Below are 12,106 nucleotides of genomic sequence, written 5' to 3' on the forward strand. Positions count from 1 at the left end.
CCCAAAGTTACCACGTTTCACGGTATTTATGATTGAAATATGACTTTTGGATATCTGATTCCGGTGAAAAATGAGCGTTTACAGAGGTAAATGAATTACAGTCAATTTTTTATCATTTTCCCCCTCAGCAAACTAGAATCGAGTTGACAGAAAAAAAACATCGCACCATTGGAAATTCAATTACGTGTGATTGAATTACGGTTCCGAAATGAATGACGTACGCACTCTACGCGTTGCTGGGAGAAAACAGGCAAACATCACCATGGGAATTCGACTGCTGGTCGTTTCCTAGGAAGCATCTTGTGGATTGGGGGATTCGTGTTTGAAACATTGCAGCCCACATTATAAACTAACCTTTCATCACATGTCATCGAACGTAATCGTTTCACAAAGAAAGCTATCCTATATCGCTCGCCTATCATTTTTCTCTTTTTCGGTTGCAGAGCCCCTGGTGAATCGGTACGCCTCCCGCAGGAAATCCGTATTTGCGGAAACGTACGATCCGGAGGCAGATGACGACGACGATGGCGCCCGGGCGATATTCCCCAAGACGGACGAGCAGCGGGCACGGTTGTGTGACTCAGTCAAAAACATCCTGCTGTTCCGGTCGCTGGATAAGGAACAGGTATGCGGGGTATAATTTCTTATACCTGTGTTAGGCAACACTATCATCATAATTAAATAAAACAAAAACAATATAGATAAAGTGTTCCAGTTATGATCATAGTGGTTCTCTATTTGGCCATAAATGATATTTCGTAAACTTTCACATTTTGAATAATTTTGACTGTTTTAACATCAAAATGTATTTATAATCTAACTAGTAAACGCACAAAATAATTCAAAATTTTAGAAAAAAATCAAATATTTCGTGTGGAGAAATATGGATCCACTATGGCGAAAACTAGTACATCAACACTATTATTAACATTGTAATATGCCGTAGCAGTTCATAATTTTTACAGGTGAATTTATTCATCTTTTTATAAAAGAAAAAATGCTTTTCAAGAATCTTAACCTAACTTAGTTTTAATATATATTGCATTCATCATACTAATAGAAGAGTGCAACGATTTTTGTCTAAAATTATTGATAATTTATTTCGATATTTATTCCAATGTTCCATCATTGGATATCCTATGTAAGTCATTAGTACTATATCTGGGAGAGAGTTCCAGGATCATTGTCAAAATTTTATTTTGAATCCTCCATTGAGCTTACTTCCTGGTATTTCAACAGCCGGCCCATATTGGTTCAGCATGCAACTTAATCGGCCTAAATTTTGGTTTAAGATCACAAACTTTCTTCTTTCTGGCGTTACGTCCTCACTGGGACAGAGCTTGCTTCTCAGCTTAGTGTTCTTATGAGCACTTCCACAGTTATTGACTGAGAGCTTACTATGCCAATGACCATTTTTGCATGTGTATATCGTGTGGCAGGTACGATTATACTCTATGCCCTGGGAGGTCGAGCAAATTTCCAACCCGAAAAGATCCTCGACCGGTGGGATTCGAACCCACGACCCTCAGCTTGGTCTTGCTGAATAGCTGCGCGTTTACCGCTACGGCTATCTGGGTCACAAACTTTGTCTTAATTGAATACATACATTTATATATTTACATTCATAAGGTTTAATCACCGCATGACTTTATTATTATGAAAATTTGTTGGCTTTTTTCGGTGAATACAATACCTATACTCAGAGTGAAAGGGAGTAACGAAAGTAATGAAATAACAAGATGGATAGAATCGCAAGCGAGCGACGAGAGAAATGAATAGAAGTTGAAAATTCGTGTTAACAGAGGGCCATATGCCTGTCTAGTGTTAGTAGTGACCAACACTACAACATCTAGCCGTTCGAGACCAGGACGTTAGGCAACGATTTGTCGTTTCGATTGTATTGTTCACACATATGGCCCGTATGAGTATGAGAGCATGAGCATGAGCATGAGCATAAATGACCGCACAATTCGTAGTTGCTACTCCGTGATTGACCAGAGCAATCGAGGTTGCACAGAGATTTCATGAATGGGGCTTGGGATTAGCTTACCATTCCTCAATATGCAATAATCGAGAGCTCAAATATTCAAAGTCAATAACGGAGCTGGCCACGTCCTTACTGTCATTGGGGAAGGGAAGGAATGTTAGTTAGACAACCATTGTTACTATAGACCGAAGAATCTTCTGCATCTCCACAGTTGTCATGGGAAGGATATTGGGTTAAAGGGATAAGGTAGAGATCTGGGAGTCACCAATGTTTGGTGATGCGATCCATGATATAATCACGCCTAACCGGATTCGTGATATAATTCGATAATCGCATTGCACGCCGAACTAGTGTTCATCACTCGCCCTCGCAGGAGCAAGCGATACGATCAAAAGATCAAACACTACTAACCTAACTCGCGATCCGCGACACTATTATACCACGCCACACGAGCGACGTGCAGCATGATTGATCCTGCTCACATCACCCGCCCCGCAGGAGCAAGTAACGCGAGCAAAAGATCAAACACTACTCTATTTGCTCTTACTATTCCATTTTTGACTAAACATCGTAAAAACCTCTGCCTTCTCAACACGATTTTGTTACTGGGAGAATTCAATTTGTAAAAGCAATAAAATAAAAACTACCAAACTTTCACCAGCTTTACGATGCATTCTCTTTCCGTAATCTATGTCAATGTACCAAAAATTTGTAAAATAGAGGCATTCATGTTATAAGCACGAACAGTATTAATAAAAATTTCAAAAATATTAAAGTTTTTCAACCACAAAATCAAGTCTCGATATCTCTCTAAAAATTACAAACTTTCGACGAACCTTTGAATAAGTGGGGTTTTCTGTTACTTCAATTCTTTCTTCCTTTTGCGTGTTTCGAGTTTCTGAATTATCGCTCTTGTGGTTCTTATTTTTTGTTTACCATAATTTCCTAGACAAATCTAAAAGTCTAGCAATTGCCAAAAGAACCTCTTTCTCACGCTTGCTAGAACTCCAAAATGTAAAACAGATCAAATCTGTAACCCTACCCGTTAATTAAAGTCATTTCAAATTATCGGTTCCCATGAAAATTAATAACTTTTTTACAAATCTACCATTTATTTTCTCTAAAACTACATGGGTGCCTGAAATTCTCTGTCAATTCGGTGAAGTACGTTTTTCTTCTTCCACCCTGAAGTAGCCAGGAAACTTCTGAAAAAAAGAAAGAAAACCTCCTCTCGATGCACTGGATGGAATCTAAAAAGTTTGTATTAATCCTCTTAAGCTTGGCTTGGCAAAACACATGATTTGACTACTGTTTAATCTACCAGTCGCTGTTCGCACTGTAACGATTCTAGTGACTCCGTCCTCGCCTGGGTGTAATTCCTGTATTCGACTTATTTTCCACTGTGTAGGTTGTTGATTCGGTTCAACAATAACAACCAATTTCCCAACTTGTATATCTACTACTGGCCAATGTTTGATCGAACTTGAAGGTGGGACAAATATTCACGATGCCATCGATTCCTGTAGCTGTCGTTGAACATATTAGAACCTCGATTGTAGGTTGAGTTGAATATCACTGAGATCTGGATCGGGCAACGCAACAAGATCCTCCAACTAAGAATTGAGCCGGTGTTAGAAGCTCTAAATCTAACGGTTCATCAGAAAGTGACGTCAAAGGCCTGGAGTTCAAACATGCTTCCACCTGAGTCAACAAGGTGACGAAATCTTCTTTAGATATTGGATTGCATCCAAGAACTCGTAACAGGTGAAATTTTGCCAATCGAACGGCTACCTCCCATAATCCTGACCAGCTTCCCATCGGGAGTACTTCACAGGACGTATTGTAGCGGCGTGTCCTTCAAACTCGTCCATATTTGCCGAAATATATTCTCGATATCAGCTATACCATCACTTGACGAATTCTATTGCGTTCGACCTCAGATCTTCCTGAATTACTGGTCCAGCATACAGTGCGTCGTTCAATGATACGCTTTGCAGGACTCATCGAAGACCACTCTAACCTTCGTCGTAGTACCTTAAAACTGGATGATGGGGTAGAAAACACCGTTCAACTGCTTTTTCCTTGCTTTCGCCAACAATTCGCATGTGACCGAGCTCCAGATATGCGGCCATGAAGTCGCTACACTTTTTCCGAAGACATTTGTCTTTTGACAATCCTTGTTCCACCGCTCGCAGCCGCTTCAGAGAGATGTCCTTTGATTCACCGAGTCCTGCCAAAAGGGCGTTGTTCTTGGGAAGAGAATTTGTGTATCGTCCATCTGAGTCTTGCTTGACTGTGCACTCGTCCGCAAAACCGTTTCTTTAGTTCATGCTGATCATCTGAAACTGCCATGTTGCAAGTGTATTTGGTACCTTGACTTGCCGAAGTGACTTTGCAGGTCACTATCCACCCAAAAAAGGACTCGGTGAGTACAGGCAGGCCCATGCCCAACTGAATTTCCCTTCAAAATGGGCAGAAACTGAAGGAAGCTTGAATTCTCAACACCAAGTCCACCTTTCTTGATCGAAAAAACTCCGGATTTACTGATTCGATGTCCACCGGTATGTCCCATCCATTTGCCTTAACTGTAGAGATTGGAAGGCAAGCTGTAACCTTCGGTAAAACCATAAATTCCATCGTTCAAGAGTATGATGAATTTCGAGAATTGATGGCCATCTTGATTTTACGAAATGCTCTTGTGCCAGACTGTCCAACACCCATAATTGAAATGTTCGCCTTTTGAACGAAAACCTTTATCATCTGGTACAGATTTTAGGAAATAAAGTGGCACTCTGACCCTGAATTCAGTAGTACACGTGATAACGAGAACCCTGGTCGTCCTCGATCACAACAAATGCAGTAGCCAGAAGAATCTGCAATAAAATACACTGTGCAGGGTTGAAAGAAGTAGATTCGACCGCTGAGTCGTTCGCTGCCTTCAAAATTGCACTTGTGTGGTTCTGCTGAGCTCTGTCTCTCAGATTCGCCTTCTCTGAAGATTCTTCGCTTCCGTTTATTTCTCCTGTCTTGAAACACAGCAACGTGTGGTGTTGATGAACATGAACATTCTCGGCCTAGATGACTACGCTGGTGACAATTACGGCAAAGTGATTGAGCTCGCAAAAAGGGCTCTCGGCTGGAAATCGACATCTTCAGAAAGTCTGAACACGTGTGAAGTCCATGAATCGCAGTACAAGAGGTTCACTTAGCGTTATTGCTGACCTTCACTGAAAATGATTTCCGTTTCGGCTGCAGGACTTGATCGACCCTTGATTCTACCTTCGCCGGTAGAACCTCGAGAATTTGGATTTTCCGCTGTAGAAATGTTCTTCCCACCCTTGCCGTGTAGTGGAAACGAGACGGGAAGGAGTTCCACCAGCAACAAACCATTGTATTCAACTGGCTGGATAAACTGGTCGAGTGTCCAAACCACACGATCGAATCCATCAACTAAATTGTGCAGCAACGTCTTCCAAGCAACTTGATAATTATTCCTGGTGATCTTTAGCGGATCGATTAGTGCCATCGCTTCGTCTGCTAAGCACCCCTTGAAATAGTGGAACTTCTCAACTTCCGGTAAATCTGGCTTCTCGTGGATCAAGGAAATGTAAAGATCCCTGAAACTCAACCAGTCATCGACATTACCATCAACACATTGGATTTTGATTTGAGGCAATCGAACGTGGTCCATCACGCCATGTAGAGTGGAATCTTCGAGCCGAATTGATTGGTTCTGGATGGAATTGCTCTGGAACACTTGAGCTTTCTCCGCTAGAAACGATTTTCCATCCCCAATTGATCCTTCTGAAGACTCTTGCTCCTCGAACCCCATCCTTAAATTTCCTTACAAACTGGCAAATATTGATTAAAGATAATTTAAGACCCTTCAGTATTGTAGTCAACTATTTCAGGGAATCGGCATTTCTTGTGATGGATTTGACATAGTTGCTTGCCTCACACGATAGAACTCGCACTAAAGTTGACAGTTAAGCAGGATGCTCCACTCGCAGTTTTGTACAAGTTCAAGATCTAGAGAATATGTAGATGTAGTATTCAGAATTGTTTGCTTCGGCTGGACATATACTTTTCAGCTCTCATGTGAGAAGAAACATTAGCACTAGCGAAGCCAAAAGCAGCAAATTTCGAATTCGTTCATCTACGTTACGATTAGCTATCTCAGATTCCAATTCAAGCCAATGCGAAGGAGTGAAAAAAAACAGTATACCGTTCTGATTCATATTAGCCGCAGCTATAAATTCCGGACACTATACTTTGTATGGGAAACATACGCGAATTGCCGTTCAAAGGTCTCATTTTCGAGGCTCGATTCAATAAGCGTTTTCCACTGATATCCATTAAAAAGTTTAATATTTAGCTGCTTTTCTCTTTAGTGGATTTAAGATTTAAATTAATGAATTTATTTTTCTTTATGATCTGTCCGGAATTCGAATCAACATGTCCGGAATATGAGGCAAAAGTGAGGAAGCGTCCGGAATGAGAAATATGAAAAGGTCCACACATTTCTATAAATTTAAAATTATTCATGCTGCGGATTCAAAATCTTCATCCACTATTCGAGAGTTAAATGTTTTGAAGGCTAAATACCGCGAAGAAGAATGATTTATGTTTAATGCCTCCCGGTGAACTTTACTTCACTGAGGCCTCAAGTATCCGAAATGTGAATCAAAACGGTACACATTTCAAACTTCGGCAAGACATATACTCTTCGCCTCACCTATGAAACAACAGCGTGCGATGGTATCCGAGTTAAAAAAAACGCCTCAATTCGTGCTTTTTCTATGTTTATAAAAGCAGCTTCAGATTTGTTGGAATGAATCAAATTTGTTACTCGTAAAAGTTGATGAGTGGATCACTGTGAAAAGGTAATATCATTTATATCTTGACAATAGTCAACAAGATGAGGTCGATGCCGCAAATGACCAATACTATTTTGAGTTTCACAAACGTTGTCACTTAATTATAATTTGTATTTGAATATAATTGAACGCTCTCAATTTCGAAGTTTGTAATCATTCGTCCTCAACATACATACAGCATTGCTGTAGGAACAAGCTTCTTACTTACAATTTTTCATGATTAAAAACTTTTGTTTCAATATACGATTCATAACCATACAAACTGCACAAAACACACATTTGTCTCACAAGAAAGCAGCATATGGTCGCATACATAAGCATATGCTTGAAACGGTAAACTTTGTCAATATTTCAACGCCCGTTTATAATCCATTTTTTCTCGTCTCTAACTGAAGATATTACATAATGCCACCCACAATGTCGCAAGTTCGAAGTTGGTAATCTTTACAGTTCCCTCCCAACCAAGCGCTCTGTTTGGTGCGCTAGAAAAACTGAGCAAGTGGTCAAACAAATTATTGCCAATATGGGAGGAAGACACTCGCCTCCAATACTTATAATGGGGAAAGTTTCTCCATCTTGCAACTCATCGAACTCTTCGCATGCATTTTGATCGAGCTTGAACTTGAGCTTGCTTGGGCGTAATGTTGGATAGTTGAGGAAACTTGTGTTGCTACCACGTGCGCGCTGCTGCAACTGGAAAACTGCATAGCAAGGTGGCCGATTTTTATATGAAAAAATTGAAATTCAAAAATCTTGAGTTACATTCCCTAAATTTGTTCAACTGGACCACCAGAATGAACTTGAAGTTTTTATGGAGTAAATTGATCAAAAGACTATTCAAATTACATTTTCGACCATAGCTGCACAGTGGTCCAAAGCAGGTCAAAAGGATGAAAAAATTACAAATTCTTTCACCAATATGTTTTTTGGCATTATTTAGTATAGATTTTAGTATATCAATTTTCTAAATATTCGTAGTCTCTGTAGTTTTCTCTAGAGTCTATAGAATTTTACAACATGATTCACTGTAATAAGAATAGGGAAAACAAGACTTTAGAGGTCATTTTGGTTTTATTAGTAATTTGAGAGACCTTCCATTAAAAATATAGACTATTCAGAGCCTTGTATGAAAATAGAGACCAAGTATTCAAAATGAGACCTGCTACCAGCCTTGCTAATGAAAGACTACAGCGCCTCCAATAATCAAAAGTTTGATTTCCATATGTTTTTTTCTCGGTTTTCTTATACAAACGTCAAGCTCCTTGTGTGGAAGGGCATACTTTACGGATTCTGTCCAAATTTTCTAGAGGTACGAATGAACAAATTTCAGGGGCATAACTCAAGATTTTCTCCCCCTTAATGAGGGCCACTCTACTGCATACTCTTCCAGCTTTGCCATGCTTCGTCAATGAGTTTACATTTTTACAAGTCTAATGAATACGATCGTAATCGGTTTTATCCTGTCTCATCTCTCATCATGTTTTTTTTTCTGTTGTTCTCCGCAGATGAACGAAGTCCTGGACGCCATGTTCGAGAAGAAAGTCAAAGCAAAAGATTATATTATAAAACAAGGAGATGATGGAGATAACTTCTACGTCATTGAATCGTAAGTAGACGACGAAAGTCCAAACCCCGTTCAATCAAAAGTTTTAGTCGAATCCATAGTAGGAGGGGATTAATATGCTGATTTTGCTCTTTTTATCGTTTTACTTCGCAAACTCGACAGAGGAATTTACAAAGCTTACGTAGGAGAAGATCAGAAACATATACACACGTACGATAATAGCGGTAGTTTCGGAGAACTAGCTCTTTTATACAACATGCCAAGGTAAGTCGCCCTCGGGATGCGCTAGTGCCCGACCAGACGGAAGAAACAAGACTATAACGGAATGTGTTTCTCTGATATGAATTCTTAATATTACCAGTTGTTATAAATCATATACCGCTAACAGTTAAAATATCAAAATATCTCACTAAATTTGCACAAAAAAAAACCAAATCAATTAACCAAATCCTATTACAATTATAACAAAATTATTACAGAATGTGTTTTAAGGATGTAACAAAGTATCAAAATTATGTTACTGTTCATAACTTTGACTGTGATTTATAACGGAATTAGAAAATCTAAGTCAAAAATATAACAAATTAAGAACAAAGCCATCAACATAACGAAATTATATCAACCTCTGTTGTTTCAATTGCTGTTGATAGAAACGCGTTAGAATCTTGTTATGTGATTCTGGTCGGGCTCTCTTGCGTACAGGAAGATACAATTCTATTAAATTGATTGCTTGATTTGCTTTCACCCCCACCAGAGCGGCCACCATCCAGGCAGAAACCGACGGTCAACTGTGGGCGATGGACCGTCAAACGTTCCGAAGGATCCTGCTCAAGTCGGCGTTCAGAAAACGGAAAATGTACGAAGCACTACTGGATGCGGTCCCCATGCTGAAAACGTTACAGGTTCGTATCCCCCACCCCCGCTCTTCCCTCCAGTGGTCGATCACCAGCTAAAATTCTTTGATGTATTTTTCATTTTATTTTCCTAATTTTTCCTGTTATTTGCACTCACACACAGAGTTACGAGCGAATGAACCTGGCCGATGCTCTTATACCCAAGACTTTTGCGAAGGGAGAACGAATCATCAAGCAAGGTTAGTATGAAAAGATGTGATCAGACTTTTCCTTTGGAGTATTTTTAAACGCTTCAATTGAGTCAAATGTGTTGAACTTCTGATACCGTAAAATAAAGATTCACAGACTTTTCCCATAGTCGTAGAAACAGTTGAAGACATAAAACCAAGGATGGAAAAAAATCGGCACTAGCGATCAACAACACCGTATTGTAATAATCAAAGAGGGCCGTTACTCTCGCAGCAGCATGATTTCAACACCTCATTACGCGTGCGTAGAGCAGATATATGAAGCTTCCGATGCACTGTTTGTCGTGGGACAAAGAGTTTATCAGATGTTGTTACAAGTAGGGATCAACTTGAATCATGCCGCATTCGCGCTATTATGTATCGCTCAACCAATGTCCGAATGGTTTTAGAATCACAAACAACATATATGGAGGTAGATCATTAAGTAAAAATGGAAAAATCCTCGAAATAATCAAACTTTTTTTCGCGAACAGTTAGGGGAAGGGGTGGTAAAATGAACACCTTAAGGATATCATCTTGTTTCTAATAGAAAAACGAGGAATTTCTGTAGTTCTATCGCACAACATCAAAGGTAGGGATGTTATCTAAAGCAGCGACACTAATTCAGACTAAAATAGCTAAATTTTCACATATTTTTATCGTTAGCAAAAAACGATCCAAATGTTCATTTTACCTGCACTATGTGGGTAAAATGAACATCTGTTGGTGGTAAAATGAACATCATGTAAAAAACGTGAGCGAAACAAATATTTTTGAAAATTTTCATTGCATATCCGAAAATATATCCTTTAAGGATTGTAACCCATTCAAAAAGAAATTTAAAAATATTAGAATTGGCATCATATCATAACGATATTTACCTCACTGAAAAACCTCTAGACCTCCGAGCGAAAAGTTACGTCAGTTCTAATTTTCAAACGCGATTTTCTAAATTCTTAGTTTTCGTTGAAATTTGCACTTCAATTGATCAACCCGAACACACCGAATTGTGCTTTAAATCGTCCGTGCATGATAAAAATTCATTGAAATTTGATTTTTCTCGGTAAAAGGCACGGTGTTCATTTTACCACCACTTCCCCTAATCACTAGCACACGTGCAACACCTGGGTTCTGCGGTCTGACTCAATTTGCTTGTCAAGCGGGAGCCTGATTGTCAGAGCCAAACATTCCAGATTGTGGTTATGTTATTTGTGAGAGAGTAATGTGATGTCGTGAGGAAGTATTGTAATCTCAGAGATAAAATTGCAACAAATTGTTTGATAGTCTAAATAATATTTAAGACTTATTTCAACAACAGTGTACCTAATATACACACAAGAATAAATACTTGACATTCCATGTGCAACATTTTGTCGGTTGAGTGTTTATTCTCCTTCTGGCTTTTGGCCACCCAAATAATCTTCAAAATCAAAGCGTTCGAGATGCTGACGCCATCGGTGTTTCCGAAATTGATTAATCAGAATAATTCTTGTCGTCTCGATGTTATTCGGTTTGATGCTATGAATCGAGTTTATACATCTTATTTGCCCACCTTCTTGATTGAGGGGGTATGCTACGGCCGGAATAATAAACATGATCCTTTCAATTGCTCCTCCGGCAACTTTTGAACGAACTCAGCGTTGTAATCCAAAGGCACAGTCACATAAAAATGGAATAGATCCACGGACTTCTAGCAGACCCACTATTAGCCGATTTCGCAATGAGAAAGTCATTCGAGCTAGGACGCATTCAAGCTCTCCAGAGAGAGAGAGATCAGAGAGGGAAATTTGATAAACAGAGAACTCAAAGTGACGTTTGAGGGACTAATACGACAAACTCAATTCTTCACAAGAAGCATGTTTCAAGATTTGCTTGAAAATAAAAAGGGATTCAGTTTGCAGCACCCAGGTGCAACACGATGCATTATTCGCGGAGCGTAGTTTGTTGTGATAACTTGACGATAAAGAGTTTAGGCTAAGTAGCCCGTCATTCGTTTTGGGAACAATGATGACTTTCCAGCTTGCATTTTAATGTGATAAAACTCAGTCTTGATAGTTTATATTGACATGAAAAAGTATCACTGTACGCGCTAATATACATAAAGTATGCTGATACTTTTTCAGCTGTATCAGCGCAAAACCAACTGATTTTCTTTGATTCGAAATCGTAAGATGAATTAAGAACAATCATCAACGACGCGTACAAATTTCAATGACGGCCTACTTCGCCTTAATCGTTGTTGCTATGATCGCAGGATAAAGAACAACGCGAGGCATCATGGATTTTGTCATGATCACTAGATTTCCATCCTTGCATAAAACTGAACTTGCAAACGAAAATACCATTCTATAAGAAAAAGAGAAAAGTTAAACTCGAGATGACAAAACGTCAAAGAAAAACAACATAAGGATATAGGTAGAAGGCTGAACCTTTTTTTTCCAAAATTTAAATAATTCCTAAAGAAAACGATTTCGATATTTTGTTTTCTAAGTGTTTTGTCTTTTGAGCATTTATCACTAAGCCCGAAAATGTTTATTGTCCGTAAATTGCCAATTTAAACCATCTGCAAAAAATAGGCATTAAGAAAATTATCTGAG

General features: G+C 39.1%; 1 protein-coding gene across 12 annotated transcripts in view; it reads left to right on the forward strand.

Annotated features, from left to right (window-relative positions):
- LOC5579480 (cAMP-dependent protein kinase type II regulatory subunit) overlaps positions 1–12,106 on the forward strand; it is a 351,461-nt gene that overhangs the window by 283,000 nt on the left and 56,355 nt on the right. For all 12 annotated transcript variants that reach the window (XM_021841993.1, XM_021841990.1, XM_021841994.1 and 9 more), the window contains 5 exons: positions 444–625; positions 8,370–8,470; positions 8,591–8,692; positions 9,183–9,330; positions 9,446–9,521. In XM_021841993.1, coding sequence (XP_021697685.1) covers positions 444–625; positions 8,370–8,470; positions 8,591–8,692; positions 9,183–9,330; positions 9,446–9,521 — 609 coding nt within the window. The remainder of the gene's footprint in view (positions 1–443; positions 626–8,369; positions 8,471–8,590; positions 8,693–9,182; positions 9,331–9,445; positions 9,522–12,106) is intronic.

This window comes from Aedes aegypti, chromosome 2 (assembly GCF_002204515.2).
Source record: "Aedes aegypti strain LVP_AGWG chromosome 2, AaegL5.0 Primary Assembly, whole genome shotgun sequence".
Taxonomy (NCBI): Eukaryota; Metazoa; Arthropoda; class Insecta; order Diptera; family Culicidae; genus Aedes; species Aedes aegypti.